Source organism: Phoenix dactylifera, chromosome 15 (assembly GCF_051530095.1).
Source record: "Phoenix dactylifera cultivar Ajwa chromosome 15, Ajwa_hap1_PhDact_Kaust_v1.1, whole genome shotgun sequence".
Taxonomy (NCBI): Eukaryota; Viridiplantae; Streptophyta; class Magnoliopsida; order Arecales; family Arecaceae; genus Phoenix; species Phoenix dactylifera.
The window spans coordinates 22,329,213-22,351,783 of NC_143204.1; the positions used below are offsets into that span (position 1 = coordinate 22,329,213).

At 37.3% G+C, this 22,571-nt stretch overlaps 1 protein-coding gene and 1 non-coding gene across 5 annotated transcripts; both read left to right on the top strand.

Annotated features, from left to right (window-relative positions):
- Positions 1–7,449: 7,449 nt before the first annotated feature.
- On the top strand, positions 7,450–7,522 carry TRNAA-UGC (transfer RNA alanine (anticodon UGC)). The gene has a single exon. It is a non-coding gene; the product is annotated as a tRNA-Ala (tRNA).
- A 1,516-nt stretch (positions 7,523–9,038) lies between these two features.
- On the top strand, positions 9,039–21,827 carry LOC120113289 (protein PHYTOCHROME-DEPENDENT LATE-FLOWERING-like). 4 transcript variants are annotated; one of them, XM_039134342.3, is made up of 12 exons: positions 9,039–9,456; positions 12,019–12,097; positions 12,198–12,262; positions 12,396–12,488; positions 13,833–13,913; positions 17,003–17,164; positions 17,253–17,351; positions 17,438–18,831; positions 19,458–19,678; positions 19,776–19,909; positions 19,992–20,030; positions 20,131–21,827. In XM_039134342.3, exons 1-12 carry the CDS (start codon positions 9,328–9,330, stop codon positions 21,550–21,552), a joined length of 3,918 nt encoding a protein of 1,305 aa, XP_038990270.3. In that variant the 5' UTR covers positions 9,039–9,327; the 3' UTR covers positions 21,553–21,827. The 4 variants fall into 4 exon arrangements, with proteins under 4 accessions (XP_038990270.3, XP_038990271.3, XP_038990272.3 ...); XM_039134343.3 differs by having other exon boundaries at positions 9,044–9,456; positions 12,411–12,488; XM_039134344.3 differs by lacking the exon at positions 17,003–17,164 and having other exon boundaries at positions 9,083–9,456.
- The last annotated feature ends 744 nt before the right edge of the window (positions 21,828–22,571 follow it).

The following is a 22,571-nucleotide window of genomic DNA, read 5'->3' on the forward strand; positions in this document are numbered from 1 at the left end:
GGAAAGTCCTAAACGGTTAACTACTTCAAATCCAAGGAAAATACGGAGTATCGTTCGTTGGATATGAGAGATTATTCCGGATTCTCTTTTCCATTTCTAACGCTGTTCTTCGTGAGTACACTTTTATGAGTATGTTTTCTTTGTTAATTACAGCTAGCGCGAATTTTGGATACGGAGAGAATGAAGGGGAGCCAGATTCCCGATACATGCGACGAAGATTTGGTGAGAGAATAAATGTACTGATTAAAATAACAGCTTCATAAAGATAGGAGTACGGCAGGAAACCGTGGATCATAATGTTCTTCTTCCTTTATCCATGATATTTAAATCGTTGAGCTATATAAAAATAGTTTGATTTTCAGATTTTCAATTCTGAAAATAACTAACTCTAATCCTGATAAAGATTTAACATATGTGTATAACAATTTTAATTAATTGATGTAAAGGAGTATAAGAAAAGAAGGGATTTTAAAGAATATAGATAATATGCCAGAATATTTATTTTTTTTTTGCTATATTCCGTATAGTTTTATTTATGCCAACTCCCGTGAGAGAAAATGTAATTTAGCAAGATGAATATGAGATTCGATTATGTGTCAATTAATTCTTCAATGTTATATTCGCAAGTATAAGGATTTACGTAATTGTGGTGGTGTAGGCTTCCCATCAATTTCTAATTCTCTTAAAAAAAAAAAATGAATTGACTAGAGATTGCTCAGCATAGTTTTCTTGCAAAAAGTTTGTAAATTTTGTGTTGGATGATACACTTGAAGAAGGATAGAGATCAATACTTGATGATAGGACATGACAATTATTCCTTTTTTTTGTGTGTGAGAAGGTTGTGAATTTTTGTATTGAATGATACACAGAAAAAAGGATAGAGATTAATATTTGATACTGCTACCTTTAAATCTGTATATACTATTATTTTGTACCTTTTTCTTTAACTATACATTTAGTGCATGTACTTATGTCTAACAATTGATATTTACATCCATGTTGGGTCATGTTTCAAAATAAAATTGGGTCCTGTTTCAAAATAAAATTCTACAAGATATTAGAAGTTGAGAGACACATTAATTGTGAATTCTTTAAAATAGAAGAAGAAAGAATATAGGGCAATGTGCTGATTAGGTATTTAAAAGTGCCAATTGGTCAATTATTAAAGGCTCTAATAGTTTACACCGGCTTGCAATGGGTTTAGAGGCTCTTGTCCTATATCCTAAAACCACATAAAATTCCAATCTAGAAAAAAGAAATCCATGTACATCATTAGGATAGTTGACTAAGTACTATAATTTTACCTGATCTCATGCAATGCAACTTTATATTTACAAGTCGGACAATTATTGTGCCGGAAAGAACTAAACATGCGATTCAGTCTCACTCATATGGGCTAGGAGAGCTCGCAGTATTGCCAAAAAGATCACCCCCACTATGTAGCCAAACTTTATTGATGATATATGCCTTTGTTTACAAAACCTATAATGGCATCTTATCATGGTAATTGGTTGGAGGGATTTACTTATTCATCTTCTCTTGCAAAATAACACCTTACTATATTTATGCCAATTGCCATGCAGGTGATGATACTCAAAATATAAATAAGAACATAAATTTTCTAGGATTACGGTGTTTAGATTAATAAATTCATTTCCTTTTTATGACACCATTAAACATATTACTTTCATATGCCATATGCATCTCTCTCTCTCTCTCTCTCTCTCTCTCTCTCAACAAGCATGCTTCATGAGAAAATGATCGGTTATTTGTTAAAACATGAGGGAAATTATAAATCCATGGCAAATATTTATTTCTTTATTTATGTTGATGGAATTCTATGGATTCCATGCAAAGAAGATCAGCCAAACATTTTAGTTTTTGGTACTATGCAAGTGCATTTGCTTGCACATAAAATGAACGGGTTGACGATGACTAGAGAAACGAGCTGTTCGTTCTTGGAGCGTCACGAGCCAATCCTACCACTTCTAGTGACCCTCGATTGTAGCCGTCCGATTATGAACGTAGCGGTGATCTTTGCTACGCCGAAGGGATCGGGTCATCGCATCTATAAAAAAAAAAACAAACAGCTCTGCCCTGGCCACGTGGGATAATATGATTGGACATCTCATGGGTCCTCGCGTCTGAAACGAGGATTGGGCAGAGAAAGCCGTGCAGGAGAGTCTCCGTCCGGTGGGCCGGTGGGTCCCGCCAGTCTTACCGGTACCATAAGAGCCAATCACATCGCAGGAAAGGATAACTGAGATGCGTGGAGAATCGTATCTTGTGTGGGTCCCACCGCACGAGCGGGACGAGGAGAGGCAATGATTGGGAACGTAGAAGGTTCTCTCTTAACCCCCAAAAGGACAAAAAGCCACACGTGGCCAAAAATAATAACTTTCTGTTACAACTACCAAGGAAAGATTTTATTATCTTGGATATCCGCATATGGTTCCATAGAGCATAGCCATCATTATCCCCAACAAAATTTATATGGAGTTAAAACGGTAATTTAAAAAGTATTTTCAAATTTTTAAAATAACTAAAATTTAGGAGATAAAAAAAATTATTTTTTTTTAAAATTAAAACTCTAACATTAACATCATGATTGAAACATTATCATGATCTAACACAATTAAAATAATGAAAAAAAGTTGACAAAAGCTTTTACATAGCTTTTATAACACTACGATTGTAATTTGTCAATCAAACCCACATATGATATTTAATGACTTGCCTCTTGATAATTATATATACATCAGTAGTGAATGCATGTCCAGTTCATCAGTGCTTATCTAGTTCATCTTACGGGCCAAGTGGTTTGTGGACTTGTCGACCAAATGTGCACAGATCAATTACTAGCCATAGATTGCCAAGTCTGCAAGATCCTAAAGAGCGAGATCTATCTCAAGGTACCCAAATGGGTAGAACAAGGCCATGGACGAGCTACATCATGATTGAAACATTATCATGATCTAACGCAATTAAAATAATGAAAAAAAGTTGACAAAAGCTTTTACATAGCTTTTATAACACTACGATTGTAATTTGTCAATCAAACCCACATATGATATTTAATGACTTGCCTCTTGATAATTATATATACATCAGTAGTGAATGCATGTCCAGTTCATCAGTGCTTATCTAGTTCATCTTACGGGCCAAGTGGTTTGTGGACTTGTCGACCAAATGTGCACAGATCAATTACTAGCCATAGATTGCCAAGTCTGCAAGATCCTAAAGAGCGAGATCTATCTCAAGGTACCCAAATGGGTAGAACAAGGCCATGGACGAGCTACATTATTCATAGGCTTCTAGTATGGAGAGAGTGGAGAGGATGGGATTCTCTTTATCTCACTTGCCTCTGGAAAACTAAACATTAGGGTCCTCTCTCGTGCAACAGGTATTACTCCATCCTTGAAACCTTTGCACAAAAGGGAATCCCAAGAACTACGAACCATCTGTGGAAGGGATATGTGATCAAACATATATATAACATCTCTTGCTCATTTGACACAAAGACGTCTCCGAGGGTACATAAGCACACAGGCCAATGAACTATACGGTTCATGCTTCTTGAAAGGTGACATGCACCTTTTGGAGGCTAGGATAGCCTTTTTGGAGGGCGACTCTGCGGTGATCATCAGATGGATTCTGCAAGTTTTAGAGAGGGGGTCAGCGACTACCATCCATTACTGAGAGATATTTAGGCGAAGCATGTATTTTGGAAGGCCAATGGTGCTGCTGATTGGATGGCTTCGTTTGTATCTCACCATTCGAAGGTACATCTTTAGGAGGGCAAGGCAGAGTTGCTGAGTGCTCTCCAAAATGTGTTGCTTTTTAATTTTCTTAGTTGTATTCACGCACGTTTTGTATAATACTTCCGTACAGCAACAAAAAGAAAAGGCTGACACGCAAATAAATATGTCTAGAACAGCTCTAAATCTAAGTCTTGGATCATAAACTTGACCATGAATGACTGCCGAGAGCATTATTGGATTAAGTTTCTTTTTTTAGGAATAATATTGTACTGGCATCTCCTTATATTGAACCAATAAGCTTCAACCAATTGTGGGATTTGTGTTGGTATAAAATTTGCTGCAGTAAATTCTTCATTTGAATTGGATAAGTTATTTTGTTTAGCATTTATTTGTGCTACAATGATCAATGCTTATAGAAAAGTGCAAATTTAGTGATGTCAACAGGCTGACAGGCAGGCCTAAATCACATTACCCCGGGCCGAATCGTTGGGTCGAGCTTATTTTGATGTAGTTGCTTCAATTATTCCACCTTTCTAGAGCCGGCCAGCTACCATCGTTTGCAAGAGCCTGTTCAAACTTCAGATTAATCGAACATGCTTCATATTTTGATGTAGTTGCTTCAATTATTAAAAAGTATGTATTACTTCAATAACACTCACCCTTGATGATCAATTTAAGATAATTAGAAATTCAAGCAACTGTTTTAATCGAGATCTAGCCTTCTCATTCTTAGGTTTAGAATTAAGGGGGATGGTTGGCTGCATTATAAAGGTGGAAAAGTAGATACTTGGCTGCTCCTGTTGCTAGCATTCAATAAATGTATGGGGACGTGGCTCAAAGAAAAGTCTTCTTGACTTTTCTTAAAAATATATTTTTGAAAAAAGGCAATTGCCATAATAAAACTTGTCAAGTTTTTTATTATAGAAAGCAATAATATCAATAGATGTGTGAATGCCGATGTAGAATAAAGAAGAAGCAAAACTTCAAGGTAGAGGGAGATGCACTTGATTCATGAGATATTAATAGGTGAAAGTTACAAAATGTTAAGTATTTCCTATTCTATTTATGGATTTACTTTGGTTAATCAGTGAAGCTAAGAATTTCCAAGTAAAATCTATGATAATTAATCATAAATTTTACAAATGATGGGATAGAAGATGCAAATTCTTAGATGTAATTACAAGTTATTTATGATAATTAATCAGTCAAGCTGAGAATTTTGAAAAAAATAATTATTTTAAGAAAAAAAATCCAAAATGATACTGCCTTCTAGTGTGAGTACACTTATCAAAAAATCAGCCTTGTTGCAAAGAATATTTCCATCAACAATTTATCTTCAGGTGGGCGGGTCCTATCCCCTTACCCCAACTGGGTGGCCCCATCACCATTCTCCAATGGCCTCCTTGGCAACCAATACCACTCCTTATTAAGCCTCCCCTGCTGCTTTGGAGGGTGGCGAGTGGCGGACATCCTCCGTCCATGGCGATAGGATGAATTTCAATAGTAAAATACATCCTGCATCTAATCCGGATATATATATATATCTCTTTATAGATTCTCTCTTCGTGATTAAAAAAAAATTGATTTTTATAGTTTTACTCAATCTAATCCATCCAATCCAGTTTCAAGACTTTACCCATCCCGCTGCCTTGAGATAAACACAGGACGAATATAGCTAATAGCCTATTTGGTCCATACTTGACTCATTACCATCTCTATTCTTTATTTCTTTCACCCGAAAGGTGCACCCCCAATCTCAGCGACCTTCCACTATGTAGACCTTCCATGTGCCGATGGGCGCATAAATCAAGCTGCATCAATCTTCTGAGGGTGCATAAATTTGGTCCGTGGGCGAGAGAGAGAGAGAGAGAGAAACTAATCATTGCATGTAAGGTTCGGGTTGTATCTTTCACATGAAATAATGATCGTTCTCCTTACATGAAATCGACTGTTAGATCGCACCCATACAGATCTCAAAGCATTCTGCCGTCTGCACAGATCTTCAAGCAGACATTGCACGATCCAACAGATGAAGAAAGAGTGAACCCTTCTTCCGTGCAAAAGATACCATCCCTGTCCTTGCACGTGCGAGCAGAACCTCAGGCAAGAGATGGGGAAGGAATGAATGATGATGGAGCCAGGAAAGAATAGGCTGCGATTAGATATTCTGCTGCCGTGTTGCAGCAAAATTGGTAGGAGGATGCAGCAATGGATGTGGCAGGGGCCAAAAGCGAGGGGATATTTCATTGTCTTGTGCCCGTTGCTCCCAACTTGTATCCTGCGTGCAGGTATCTTGGTTTCATGTTATACCCTTGGGAACATATTCTTGCAGCTTAATAATGAATCTATAATTATTTCTTTGGTTGCTTGTGATTGAAGATACCAGGTTGTTGTCATTATTCGTAGCTAATCCTTCTTTGTATCAAGGAAGGTCCTTACACCATATCTTGATTTACTAGAAAAAGGCCAATAATGCATATTCGGAGAAAGTTCGATCATGGGAATATAGAAAAATTACGTTAATCATTGAGACATGGTATGCTCCAAGTGAATATTTGAGACAAGAAAGGCTTCACGCTCCAGAGGCATGCAAAAAATCCGTCATGCTTTTTTTTTTATTATTATAAAAAAATGGTGCTCATCAAATACACAAAATCAACTTTTAAGTACAGATTTATTGCAAGGGAAAATGGAGCATGAGATGGTTTTGTAAATTATGAGAAGCTAGTGATTCAAGAGGGTGGCCTGGTCGCATCAATGATTTGAATCCTATTGTGAAGTGTTGAGGTCTTTCTCCACCTGCTACTAAAAAAACTTTCAGCCACCTGTGGGAATAAAGATAGCCAAATTTTCAATAGGCCCGATCAGAAGCCCAACCCAAACGACATGATGAAAAGTTAGGCTCGTCAATGGTTTATTTCCAGCTCTAATTGGGAGAAGAGAAACAAAACTTCTTTACAGCTAACAAAAAGATACCCATAGAAGAGATCATCATAAAATGGTTGACATGGCAGTTCCATATGGAAGGAGGAGAGCAAGGTGGATAATGTCGTGAACAGTAAGTTCTAATAAAACTTTCCCTAGATATAATAATGTGTAACCAGAAGTAATCCTACATACTCTAAGATTCTTAGTATTTTTTGTGAAATAAATTACATGGTTCACGAAATGAACTTTGTATTAGCTCGTGCTTGTATGAAAAGTTTAATGATAACTTTTCTTTTCTTTTTCTTCTTCTTTTTTTTTTAATGCTTCCAACGTGCTCGTGAGGCAATAATCAACATGTTGCCAAAATCAATTGAATGCGAAGAATATTTTTTGTTACTTCAAACAAATCCATTCTACAATTGCTCTTGGTCCAATAAGTGTGAAGAGAACAGCAAATTTACTAAAATTGACAATGAATTTACAAGGAAAAAAATACCTTCAAAAATAAAAATTATAACAATCAGACCAAACGAACGAATCAGCAGGCGGCAAGAAAAGAATCCAAGGAATAAACTATAGCATGATGACAAGAATGGCTTAATAAAAAAAAAGAAAAAAGAAAAGAGCGTCCAAGTATAAATAAAAGAAATTGCCAATTTTTGCAATACAATAATATTCTAGGAAGGGATATAGATAAGGAAGGATTATACTGCTCGTCATAAATAATTGTTAATGATTTTACTTGACAAAATTAGCACTCGGGGATGTAGCTCAAACGGTAGAGCGCCCGCTTTGCATGCGAGAGGCACGGGGTTCGATACCCCGCATCTCCATCTTTCATTTTTTTCGTGCCCTTTTTTTTAAAATCCTATTTATTTTGGCCTTGCCATTTTTTTATTTCTTTTTTAAATCTTAATCTATTTGTTCAGCCTTGCCTCGAGGAAAACTAGTCCTACTCCCGTCTGTGGTTGCTCTCCTGTAGGGCTGACATCAAGGAATTTTGTAACTACAAGAATAAGACTTGGATATTACAAATTCCTTTTCTAAATTTTATTATGGTCTCATGCATGGTCATTATAGTATCATGCATGTTTAATATAGTCATTCCATGCATGTGCTGTTTTAAAGCTTAGGCTTCATGGCTACCTAAGAAAGCACATTGTGGCAAGAACGCAAGAAACACATCAGTGCGATAATAGGGGATATTTCTGTTGTATAGATTTTTTTTCTTGGATAGCAAAGGTATGTAGAATATAGGGGAGGAATAGGCCTTCTTGTATAGATTCCCTTCAAAGACACAAAATTTTCCTTCATTTTTAAATACTATTTTTTATTTAAAAAATAGGCCTATTTTCCTTCATTTTTTTAGCTGTCAATTCTCAATTCCATCTTTCTTTTCAAGCTTAACCTATCCAACATTGTATAAAAGACGATTATTATTGTTACATTAAACTTTTCATCAATAGGATATTAGTGTAATATATGAAAATAGAATATATCATGAGATATGAAATAAAGTTATTCTTCATTTATTCTTCTAAATTTAAGGTACCATAAACAAGCTCAAAATTTATCATGAATATTTAATGCATATAATTTGTTGAAAGAGAAAATATTTGTTGAGCTCTCAAATCATTTCTACTGAATAAGGACTAAAAAATACTATTGGTCAAGTGGAGTCTCATCATCCATCGTCTATTAGTAAAAAAAAAAAGAGAGACAAAAAAATTAACATACATTTGTCAATTAGAGCCTTATTAGCTAACTAAAAAGCTGATGGATGTCATTGTCAAAGTAAGGCCTTGCCAATTATGGATAACCAAAAGCATAACTATTTTATAATAATAATAATAATAATAATAATAATAATAATAATAATAATAATAATAATAATAATAAATATGATATAAAATTTTTGGTACAAAATGAATATGACATAATTCATAGATCTTATTGCAACAGAAAAGGGCTTCTTGCAATGCTACCCCTCGTATAAAAGAATAAATGTACCATTTTAATAGAAAACCATAATTGCATCATTATATTATTAACAATACCTGCAAAATATAATAATTATTCATTATTTCTTCATAATGAAACAATAATTATTTGATTAGTCATTTATAATGGAACACATCAAACAGCCTTAATACCAGCAAAAAAACAACAATTATTATCTTGCAAAATCACTAATACCAAATTTTAGAATTATTTCAGCAATTATCTTTTAGATTTTACTTTTATTTTATTTTATTTGCAAAAAGCAGGCAGCCTAGAAAATCAGAGAAAAAGAAAAATCAAAAATCAAATAACAGCCGTTATCTCCGTCCCGCCGCCATCGCTCCAAGCCTTCCAACGGGCGTTATTTATTAGACGGTGGTATGTCGACCGCCATCCCGGCGCCCGGCAACTCGCCCTCCCGCTAGCGACCAAGAAAACAAACGAATGGGGAAGCGGAGAAAATGGCCCCTCGCTGCGGGGTTTTCGTCCTCCACGGCGGGGGAGGAGAAGAAGACGCCGTAAATCTCCCCCAAAGTAGGAGAGCTCGCCGGTTCTAGGGTTCCTCTAGGGTTTCCAGCTACTGCCTCCCGTCGGGATCCCGCTCGGGAGAGCCGTTGATTGGTGGAGGAGGTCGGGGATGGGGGTCTCCTTTAAGATCTCGAAGGTCGGGACCAGGTTCCGTCCCAAGCCGAGCGCCGTCCCAGAAGAGCCGGTTCTCTCCAGCGAGAGCTCCCGCGTTCTAATCGGAGCTGGATCAAAGCGCGAGGTTGCTCAAGTTTCCTTTTTCTCTCCAGTTTCTTTATTTCTATCTAGTTATATCTGTTTTTGAGTCTTCCGACTGACTGTGTTTGAGCTCTGATGGTGAATTCACCTTTTATGGAACGATTCTGGAGAAAAAAACATTGTTTTTTTGGGTTTTCTGAGTGATCTTTGTTATGCCTTATCCTGGTAGTTCGTTTGAAAGATTCAACCTTTTTTTTTTTAATCATTGTTTTCCTCTAGTTTATCAAACTATCTTGATCGGAAATTATTGGGAGAGCGCATGCGGCTGAAATTCGTGCTTTTTTTTGAGGATTTGGTGAGCGATTAGGGTTCTAGGGCAGTCTTTGTTCTTAGACTATATTTCATCCCGGCTTTTATTAGTGCCATCGTAGTTTTCTTTTCCCGTGCATATCTGTTATTTTGGATTCTGTCTACTTTATGCTGGATATTTTGCGTAGGATTTCAGGTAGTTTTTGTTTCAAACTATATAGTGTGGGATCTAGGGTCTTGTTGTCTTTTTCTTTTTTTATATATTTTGTCTATATTGCTTATGCCTCCTGCCCTCTCACTTCATTTTTTATGCAAAGAAAGAAAAAGTATGAATTCAAAAATGACGGTGTAATTTGTCACGGTTGTCCGACAAATATCTAACCCTTGACTATAATGATAGGAATGAAAAACTAAGATGCCATTTTTTTAAATATGGCGGGAATGCTATCTAAGGGGTTAGAAGCTGAAACTTCTCCCTAAGGAGAATGGTGCCAACGGGCAAACCCAAGTATCCTTGGAAAAGAATTCTGATTGTTGACTATTGAATTATAAAGAGATAAACTTTTAAAGCTGGTGCCCTTCAAGGTGTTCTTAGTTGATGCAAAATTCAATTAACTTCATATTTGGGTCTTAGTAATAAGCTATTTAGTTTTGAAAAGGGCACAAGGCAACCATCCTGTTTTAGTGTACTCTCCTCTCCTGCATTTGCAAACTATCAAGTTGGGCTTTAATCTATTAACGTAGGTCAAAGGTTCAGGCAAAGAATCATCAAACTGTACGAACGGACTGGAGTATACCATGTGTGATGTGCATGGTTTCGAGACAGATGATCTGAGCATCGCATCACTCACTGCTGGGGAGCTTGCTTTTATCAGTGGAATGCTTGTGACTTTCATTTACGTTAATGCTTCCCCCCCCCTTCTTATCCATGTTCAGATGATCATGAGGTCACCCTTGACCACACAAGCACATCTCCTCACCGCTCCATTTATTAGTGCTTAAAAAACTTTTCAAATTTTCACCATATGTACCCTTTTAGCTAAGAATTGCTATAATTTAATTATTTAATGTGTAATTTTATTCATTGTTACATGGATGTAGACACGAGAATTAGATCTAGACATGTGTCCGGGTGTTTGACATGACAAGAGGAAAAAAGAGAGATTTGCGGATACATAGATAAATTTATTGAACTAAAATACATATAATTTAAATATTCTAAAAGTAAAAAATGTTATTTGTTAAGGTTTTTCAATCTACATGTTTCTCTTACAAATTTCCTAATTAGCTTAATGATCTTAGAAACATTTCGCAAAATTTTAATGCTTACATTCTTAATCAGTCTTTAAAAAGAACAAAAGCTCACTTTTAACATTATTATATTGCACAAACTTATTGTTCAAAGAGTCGAACTCTACCAATTTCAAGAAACTGCAACCCAAAGGTTATTATATCCAGATGTCTGGCTTGTATTTGATTCGGATATGTATCTGGCACAGATTCTAGGAGCTGGACTTAAGTGTTTAGATAACACAGCTTTTATTGTACTTATGTGATTTCCCCTACTATTACCTTCACTTGCCATGTTATTCCAGATGTCAGCTATGTATGTGTTGTTTTCTATTTTTTATTCTCGATTAATAACACGAGAGTTCACATTTCACTGCATGGTCTTACTCTTGCTGAGATTATTATCTGGTTTGGACCTGCCACATTTGGAATAGTTTAGGCTAAAATATTAGGATTTCCATTTTTATTTTTTCTCGATATTTTAGACTTGAAACAAGTGAAATGATTGTCCTGATTTGTTGGAAAATATCATGTTTTCGTCAGGACGTCACCACTTGTATATATCTATGGATTTTCCCTTTTTAAGGATACGTCTCATTTAAATTTCCCATCCAAGCTTAGCATTTAGGAACACACCCTCGACTTGATAAATCAGTCCTGATTTTTTAAGTAAAATAGTTGCTGATTTTTTTGTTCCAGCTTGGTAAGTCAAGTCACTTTTTATGACTTTATGAAGAAAGTGCTCCGTGGAGCACGTTAGGCGCACATGAAAAGGCTATCGGGCCCACAACTGCTGATTTGGCAATTCCATAATCGACAGAAACCCCATATATGGCAACAAAGCCCATGAGTTGCACCAACCTCTCTTGCCACATGGCAAGAGAAATGTTCATGTGCACATAACAGGAGCAAGTAGCATTTTTTAAGAAAGATCTGCATTCATGTCCATGCTGCTTCTAAGAAGGAAATATAAATGCTAATTAGAGTGTAAACTATCTTTGTATAGGTTGATATTGCTGAGGCAATCAATGATGCTAATGGTGCCTCAGTTTCATCCACTTGTTCAGAAGGGCTTGTATTGCCAGGTAAGTAGTGTAAGTAGTTTTGGTCATTTTTGTTGGGTACACATTATATTACTAAGATATTTCTCTATGTTTTTTTCCTTGTTTTTAAAAATTTTGGCAGAACGTGAAGTTTCTTTCACATTGAACCTTTATCAGAAGGGATATATTATTGGGAAGCCTTCTGAGGTCTGTCTGAAATAAAACTCTGAAATTGAAGATTCTTAGCATTTCCTAGTTCATAGTGTGTTCCTGATCATTTAAAGTGCGATTGACCATGATAGCTAAAGCATTTCTTAGCATGGATGCTGTTCTAATGCAGACTGAAACTTGTCAGATGGATAATTTTCAACCTCTTCTTCAAGATGCTAAATCATTGCATCCATATGATAGGGCATCAGAGACCCTATTTTCTGTAAGTACCATGCTCTGCACACGTTTCCTTTATTTTTGCATTTATTGGAAGGCCATTGTCAAGGCATTGTTTGGATGATGATGTAATCAACCTGATAATGACATTAATCTTGCCTCATTTTTTTTTGACGTAAAGCCCGATTTATGATATCCATTGAACTTTTCTGGAAGCCGTATTGATTCATTACTTTAAAATGCTTGTTGAGCAAATATGTGATCTTGTGAAAGATACCCTAAGAACTGAGTTACTCTAGTTAAGCAGTGGGTCCAAATTGCACCTACATAAACCATACCATATTTCAGTATATTAACTTAATGATAAACATACTGAGCCTTAGACCAGAATTTAGTGTGGAAAGATTTCTGTTTCTCATGGAATTTCGGAACTCTAGGGTTTCGTAAAATATCTGCATTAATGGCAGACACACACACACACACACTCCATATTCATAGGTATGCATGCTCTTATGCTCATACACAATGTTACATGGATACGGACACGAGAATCAGATCCGGACATGCGCCCATCCGTTTAACACGGCAAGAGGAAAAAAAGGAGATTTGTGGGTACATAGATAAAATATTTAACTAAAACACAAATATTTAAATATTCTTTTAAGTAAAATTAAAAATATTATTTGTTAAGATTTTTCAATAGCATGTTTCTCATGCAAACTTCTTAATTAGCTCAGAAAAATGGCACGTTGCCAGGTTATTTTAGTACATACAATCTTAATCAATCTCTAAAAAGAGCAAAAGCTCACTTTTACATTATTATAGTGCGTTGAACTTCTTGCTATATGAGTGAACTCTACCAATTCCTAAAAACTGCAACCAAAAAATTATAAGTATCAAAGTGTCCGTTTCATCCAATTCGGATTTGTATTTGACATGGATTCTAGGAGCTGGATTTGAGTGTCTAGGTAACACAGCCCACATATACGACTAGACACAAATATAATCACTAAGAGTTAAATTTTTATAAAAGTATTGAATCATGAAATATTCTCAACTTCCTTTTCATTTTACTGTTGGTTTATTACATTGAGTAATATATGCCTGAAGATTTATAAGGATTGATACTTTACCTAGTTTTGCTAATATCGGACTTGGAATGGAGAAACTTTTGAATGTTCAGATGTGACATGTCATATTTGTGAAAAACCAAGCTTCTGCGCTTCCTAAAAGGAAATTGAATTTCTACATCACCAGCTTCTATTAAGTTTTTACCAGGATTTTGCCTCATATGCACTTGAAAAAAAGGACATTTTTTATCCTCTTCCATTATGCCTTAAAATTGCTGTTTTTATCATTTTTTTCTGCATGTGCATTTATGTCTTTACAGGCAATCGAGTCAGGGTGGTTGCCAGGAGATATTCTTGATGATATACCTAGCAAGTATATTGATGGGACCCTTGTCTGTGAGGTTAGCTACTCCTCTCCTTGCATTGACCTGTAGCTCGTAGTTTCTCTTTAATATGTATTAATAAGTTTTTTTCTTTTCCAGTTAAGAAAATTGTGATCTCCCTATCAACTTGCAATTTTAGTGCAATATATAGTTGTGGTTGTTGTCTAAAAGTCAATGATGCTCCAACCTGAACTAATCTATGTTTCAAATGTAGCAATATGCTAGGTCAAGTTTAGTTGTTCAAGTTAAGGTTGCACACTAGAGTATTACTGGGCTTGAAGCCTATGCTGTCTGACCTTGCTGGTTGTCTGATGTGCACAAAGTGTTGGACTAGACTTGTGGACCAATGCCAACACCTTGAACAATAATCAATCAGCTGACATTATATCCTGTCAGAATCCTATGACCTCTACGAGGCCTACCGAGCACCATATATGCAATCTTTTATGTTCAATATGAAGCTTATGGTTTTATTATGACTAACAAGATTTTGGGATCATCTGCCACTAGGTAGCAAACCCATATCATGTGGCCTCGGTGAGTACAAACCCCTTCTGATTGTTGGTGTTGGCGGTGACTTGTACTTAATCCAAACAATCAAATATTATTTATACCTTGGTTTTAATAGGCTAAGTTGGGACTTGGGTCATATGTTGCTGTACATCTATAGGTGGGAGATATAATTTAGTTGTATCGTGAAGTGCTTTGGTGATTGGAGAGCATAAGAAGAATAAATAGATAATCTGGAGGAGCATAGAGCTTGTCCTTTCCCAGCCCCCACCTTTTTTTTTAAAATACAATATGAGGGAAGGTGGCCTTCTGACAAGCCAAAAGTAAAAAAAAAATAGCTTGAAAAGATTGATAAGATTCTGAAGAAACATCAAAGAAAAAAAAAATGACAAGAGAATTAGAACAAAAGGGAAAATTTTTGTGCAAAATAAGCTATAAGAACCAAGAAATCAATAAAAAGCCTAAAAGTGGCAAAGTGAGATTTCAGAGCATTGAAGAAGGGGGAAAACCTGTAGAGAAGGGTTGGCTTGATTTCCATAATGGAAACAACTGTGATTTTCAACTGAAAAAATGTTGGTGGGAAAAACTGGGATTTTCAACTCGAAGAAGTTGGTGCTCCTCGGCAGCTAGCTGACAGCATGTAGGAAAGTACAAAATCCCAAACTACATATTTAGCAAGGCAGAGATTTGTAGATGAAAGTGAGCCAAAGGGGTCGCAACTTGCAAATAGTTCTCTAGGTTCTGCATCAACCAGATATTGCTTATTTCCAAGGTGTACAAGGAAAAAATTCGGTAAAACATTGATGCATTAAAATTATGAAGAGTATGTTTCTCCTTTCCATGTTGTTCTTTACTTTTCTTATGGAATTGATTAATAGTCTTGCACTGCTGCAACAACACTTGCTGCAACAAGAGCCTATATGTGCAATAACTTCTAAGCATTGAGCTTCTTAACATAGCAAATATGCAGCAAAACTTTACTAAGTTATGTTTTCTGGCCAAGTAATAATTGAAAAATGTAAGTATATTACTTACAAAATTATATTTAAGTGAAGGCATCTCAACTCACTTTACAAGTGCAATTGACTTCTGGTGCCTACTACCATGTGACTAACATTTATGCATGAGTGCTCCAAAAATTTTTATGTGAAAAATAGCAAGACATTTCAAAAATATATTCTACCAATGAAAAAGTAGAATCCAAAAGGTCAACCTCAACCAGATACTTGTGGCTTGTTCTTGTTTACCCCTAGGCTGGTCTTTTACCGTAATCAATTAATGAACTTTGATTTCATTCATCTTATATTAATTAATAGAAATATAAATATATAAAATTACTAACCCTAAATAGTTGGGGAGGGCTAGATGATTAATAGTCTTAAAGGGAGTATTGAAAGTGTAAATTCTTAAGTATGAAGGAACATAATCTGTCTTGAAAATACCCATAAGAAATATGGGGCAGATAAGTTTGTTCAATGTTTCAAAACCAGCATTGCATGAACAAGGATCTGAGAATCAAATTCATATGCACATCCAAGTTTCTGACTTGGTAAGGTATAAAAAAGGAGATATGGGGATACGTAGGATAAATTATAATATTAACCAAATTATAGTATATTTATACCTTCAAATACTGTTTGTTTAAACATTAAAAGGAAACTTCCCGATTAATTTAAGGATATAAGAAAAATAATATTTTGCAAAATTATGTAAATATATATCTTTGGCCTCTGATTCTCTTTCCCTCTCTCTCTCTCTCTCTCATACTGGTTTTAATGCTTGTCTTGTATGAAAATATGGTAAGTAAGTGATTTAAATGCTTGAACAATCCTGTCCTATGAATGCTGAAGCTCTCCGTTGCTATTTATTATGTGTGTTATCATGTGATACATAGTTTCATATAACTTATCATAAAAACATACATTGAACAACTATATTTGTGCATTGCAAGCTTTCCTGGCAATCTAAGCTTCAAGGTCTGAAGTCTTGATGCATGAAAGCTCCTCACTATCTCTCACTCTTGCTCGCACCTTGAAATGGTGGGAAAACAAAAAGAAAGGGGTCTTGAGGTGCTCTGTACCCAATGGTATCGAGTGCTCGGTTTAGGCTGGATCTACCCTGATCTGGCATGATATGCAAGGTTCTCTGATTCACCAAAACTGGGGTGTATTGAGGCCCCCTTTAGGGGTTCTCCACTAATATGGAGGCAGTACACTGGGTACCTCCATCCTTGGTAAGGATAGGAATTTTCAAATAACTCTGTAAACAAGCCATTCACGTGGACAGGGAATGCTTTATTTTTACTGGCATTGTTATTTGCTAACCTTATATTGCTCCAGAATTTCAGCAGCTGGCAGTGGATGGGGGTTAGATCCCTTTGAAAATAAAACCTAGGCAACATGTTTTGGTTTAATTTGTACACTCTTTGTTATATATAGGTAATCTGATGTAATGATTGCCTTGTTTGTTGATACATTCTCTATTTTTTGCCCTCACACACTGAAATTGTTTCTTCATGTTTTTCCTTGTCTGCTATTTATTGAAAAGTCTATTTTGGAAACTCTATGCTTTTGTTAAGTGTTGATTACTCTGTGTAGGTGCGTGATTATAGAAAATGCATATCTGAACTAGGAACTTCTGTTTCTGCTGTGGATGGGGTTCCTATTGTACATAAAGTGCGGTTGCGAATGTCTCTTGAAACTGTTGTTAAAGACATTCCATTAATATCTGATGATTCTTGGACCTACAGTGATCTAATGGTTATTGCCAATCCTCTAAATATGTCCTCTTTTTTTTTATTTTTTTACTGAGATTTGAACTGATGTATGTTATGATTTTATGGTACAGGAAGTTGAGTCACGCATAGTGAAAGCACTGCAACCACAACTTTGTCTGGACCCTACGCCAATGTTAGATAGGCTTTATAATGACCCTTCTTCTAATAAGGTATTGAACATTTGCTAAGATTATGAACAAGGGAAGACTACCTTATGCAATTTGTTTGCTATTGATATCACATATTGTATCTGCAGCTTGATCTTGGTATTGGAAGAAAGAAGAGATTACGGAAAACTCCTGAAGTGACAGTCACATCCAATTATCAAACTCATGGAAAGAAGGTCTGCATTGATAGGCTGCCTCAGAATGCTAATTGTAGATTGGATGACCAAGGAACTCTGTTAGGCAATGCAACAATGCAGCAAGTTCATGAGAATATGGCCACCCAAAATGTATCAAGTGGGGTTTCATCCTTAAGATCTAACAATTTTGCACAAGAAACTGGCAGACCAACTTTACCTTTGCCCTCCCAGCCCATGCATCAGCCAGCTATAAACTATCCCACTGTTGTGCATGATCATGTCTCTGGACCTCCTGTGAGTTTGGCAGGAGTCAACACCACCATGTCATCTCAGAACTTGGTGGGTTCTTATACTGACAAAATCAATAGTAATGCACCCCTTTCTGTGAAGAGGGAGAACCAAGATACCCAATCAACATCGTTATTAGGCATGAAGAGACCAAAACAGACTCCAATGGGACTAGACGGTATTCAGCAGCAGCAACCAGGGCCTCAGTTAGTTGGCCTCAGTGGGCCTGATATGCAGCGGAAAAAAAACCAGATGTTAGATTCTCAAATAGATGCGGTTAAGGGAATGCAGTATTCTTCTGCTCTGGGTGGTCAAAGATATCCTTCTCCAGTGATAAATAATATTCCTAATCAAGAGGCAGGGGCGTCCTTTTATTTTAACCAGCAGGGTATGAGATATGGTGCTAAAGAAGAGCAGATTGACACAGAAAAGATGGATAGACAAGAGCTGGAGGGGTCTAAAGATGCTCCTCGGTCACTGGTATCAGAAAACAGTACAGTGTACCAGCATCAGTCACAATCTCAGCATCTATTGCAGCAACAATCCATGAGAAACCAGCACCTAGTCCTTACACAGTGGCATAATACCCAGCAATTAGCTGAGAAGGATATGAGGAAGGATGATGTGCTTCAGAAGAGGAAATCAGTGGCGAGTCCACGAGTCTCTTCTGGACCGATAGTTCAGTCTCCTGTGTCATCAAAATCAGGAGAGATTTCCAGTGGTTCGGTAGGCGGCCAGTTTAGTGCTGTTGCAACAACTTCTGCAGTAGGTTCACAGAAGGATAAAGTGGCAGCAAATTCTAGTGCTGCACTTGGGGGCCCTTCTGTGAATTCCAGTCCCAGCGATTCTGTGCATCGGCAACACCAAGCATCGGTGGCTGGGAAACGTAAAACAAATTCTGTCCCCAAAACACAAACCATGAGTGGGGTTGGATCTCCTGCCAGTGTTAGTAATATGAATGCTCCACTGATTGCTAATAGCCCATCTATTGGGACTGCACCTATGGGTGATCAAGCAATCCTCGAGAGACTTGCGAAGATTGAAATAATAAGCCAGAGGTATGTTTATATTCAGAAATGTCACTCAGAAAAGATAATCCTGTGATTCTTTATTTTCCCTTTTCATTTTTATATCATATGCTGTTATGATTATATATATTTATCTATTTTTCTACGTGGGCTGTCTGGTTTGGGTGGAAGTTTCTATGATTTGTGTATCTTGCTATTGTTTCTTGGTAATCATAAATTAAACTTCATATTGTAACAGCATGAGGGCAAAGGTTGATATAGTGTGAGTATACGGAGCTAATTGAGAAAACACATGATGTAATGTATAATAGAATCCTACAAAAAAAAAAAAGTTTGATCCATGCAAATCAACACCTAGGGAGCCTATCGAATGCCTCCAAGTGCTTTAATTTTTTCACTCCTACTTACCTGCACTTGGTGTCTTCTTTGGATGTACAGTTCTTGTTTCATTTGATCATCTTATCCGTTGCATTATTTAAAGATTCAGTAAAATTTGAAATTTTAATACTAGATAGGATTTTACTTGAATGAGATATTTGAAAATAGTAGTTATATGTTATCAACAACTTAATCATTTTTTCCCCTCATAGTTATGTATATTGCTTTTTTTTTTTTTAAATATCATCCTGCTGTGACGTTGTGTTGACAATTGACAGATACCACCTCAATCTTAAGAAGAGCAAGGTTGATGATTACCCTGCAAGGAAACCTGTAGCACATGCAAATCAACGGCTTGCATTCTGTCTCTCTGATTCATTTAATGCTGAGGATTTCACTGACCCCATTAGACCAATGTCTAGGTCTCTTTTTGGTGGAACAATTAATACGTGTAAGACCAGAACGATGCATTTCATGCGGACAGAATGCGCGTATCAAGGTTTGTCATGCTTGATGAAACACGGCTAAAATGTATCTTGTTTGAGCTGAAAATTGGCGACTTGACTCTGCTGACTTCAAATGCACTTTTTTTACAGTTGTTCCTCCTAGAGCTCACTACCGAATGACCCTGACTGAGAAGCCTTATGATGGCACAGTAGCGATTCAGTATGGAGATATAGATGAGTCTGATTTTCCTAGTACTCAGGAATTTGTCACATTACCCACAACAGTGAGTTCCTTATTGCTTAGTCCATTATCTCTTCATAGTGAGTTGAATCTCTTCATTAACCTCTTGAATGTGTTTTTGTCAGCACTATGCCGATCTGCTTGCAGCTCAGTTTTGTGCACAGGTAAATGTTCTCAGTAACACTTGAATCTCAAAAGAAAAAAAAAGGTAGAATCATATTCCATTATCCTGATTTTGAACTCTACTTGTTCTATGGTTTGAAGATGGAGCGTGATGGATATCGGACAACTGAAGATCGTATCAAACCTATACCCGTGCGCATGGTTGCTTCTTCCAGTAGTATGACCACAGTTCCAGGAATGACATCAGATAATGCTGTAGCTGAAGTGAAACACCCAGAAGTAGCTCTTGGTCAACCATCTCATATAGCAGCCACGAATGCTGTGGGACCTCTGAACTCTGCACAAAATCTTCCCAACAGTGCACGGATGCTGGCTTCTGGAAATAATAGCCAGTCATTGCAAGGTTACTTGCCGGGGGCTGCTATGCCTGCTAGGACACAGCAGCTTGACCAAACTTTGCTTCAGCAGCAGCAACAACAACAGCTGCAGCAAAGTATGCAATCACAGATGCAACAGCAACAACAACTTCCATTGCCTCATATGCAGAGATCATCACCGCTGCTCTCAACCAATCCACTCTCTCATTTAATAGGGCAGAACTCAAACTTGCAGATTGGTAATAATTCCATGGTCACCGGCAAGCCGGCTGCTTTGCAGCTTCAGATGCTGCAACAAGCACAGCAACAGCAACAACAGCAAACCCAACTTCCTAGGAAGGTGATGATGGGTCTAGGACCAGCCATGAACATGGGAAACATGGGCAATAATGTGGTGGGCCTTGGCGGTCTGAGCAATGTCATGGGCATGGGGGGAGTTCGGGGCATATCCTCTCCTATGGGGCCCATGTCAGGATTAGGCAACATTAGCCCGAACCAGATGAACCTGGGATCTGCATCCAATTTCAGTGCAGGACTTCGTCCGGGTTCAATATCGCATGCACAAGCTGCAGCAATTGCAGCTAAACTGAGGATGGCACAGCAAAACAGGGCTGGTTTGTATGGTCCTCAATCTGGGATTGCTGGTATGTCCGGAAATAATAGTCAGATGCTGTCAAGCTCGGCGGGCCTGTCGATGTTGGGGCATGCACTGAACAGAGCCAACATGAGCCCTTTGCATCGGAATGCAATGTCACCCATGGGCCCACCTAAGATCCCTGGAACAAATTTTTACCTGAATCCTCAGCAACTACAACAGCATCAACAGCAGTTACAACAGCTACAACAGCAACAGCTGCAGCAGCAGCAGCAGCAACAACAACAACAACAAATAAGCTCTCCGCTGCAGCAGGCACGGGTGGGATCCCCACAGGTGGTTGGTTCGCCACCGGCAATGATAATGCAACAGCAGCAGATTAGTCCTCATCAAATGGGCCAGCAGTCTGCAATGAGTCCTCAGCGGTTGAGCTCAGGTGCATTGCAGAAGAATAACAACTGTGGCAATGCAGCAGCTGGGCCAGCTAGCCCTCAGTTGAGCTCACAGACACATGGGTCAGTTGGTAGCATCACAAGCTCACCCATGGAGCAGCTGCAAGGCGCAAATAAGGGTGGGTCTGTCAATGTTTAAGTAGGGATATTGGCCTCTAAATCAGTTCTATCCTGCATCACCAACCCAAGACAGATGAATTAGGTCTTCAAGCCGGGTGATTGACATTAACAGTCGCCAAAAAGTTGCTGTGAAATTACTTATTTAGGTTTTGCAGCCATAATGCCCGTTTTGCATGATGTAGATTTGCATATTATTATTTGTTTCTGCTGGTCAAAGTCCATGTTATGTAAATTGAATGAATGCTTTATGATGCTAGGGATTATATTTCTGAATAAAAATCCTTTTCACATTCATACAGTCAATTAAATGATATGTTTAATATACATTTCTTGTGATAGTAGCTCTGGATTTGTTCATAGTAACTGCTCATCTGAAGAATTACTGGCTTTGACAGCACCAGGGCTGACACTGCTGGGATAGGTATCATGGAGCATCTATGTGATAGGATTGCTTTGAAAGTGCTCTTAAATCAGCTTTGAGCTTGTTGATTTATTGAACTAACCTGATTATTGTAGGAATACTGGCTTGTGTCTAAGTCGACTTACTAAATTATATATATCTCTTGTAAGAGCAATTAAGCGTTCTAAAAATTGGGTGTACCAGGGTAAGATTTGTGAGAAAATTTTGTACTCCCTAATTTCTATTTTTTTTTATAATAAAGTTTTTGCATGTCTCTGCCTGTGGACACAGATCAATAGACTGAATCATATAAATATTATATTCTTGTTCTTCTCTTGTTTTTTTTTTTTTTTTTTTTGTTTCCTTAGTCTCCCTGCCTTAGCTACATGTGCGAATCAGATGTAATATAAATGCATAGATGTGGTGGAGGGCCTTGTACATGATGCATCTGGTGATACAGAACTTGATTTAAATTTTTGCCATGCTTTTACTGTTAACAAGGGCAAAATGATCATGAAGATTTTTTAGCTGTGGATGCCAGGAGGTTTTAGCAGCTTCCTGCTGATTCTTTTTAGCCAGCGACCATGAAGAGTACTGGTACAGGGACGAAACCTGGTATCAAAAAAATGCCCTTCATA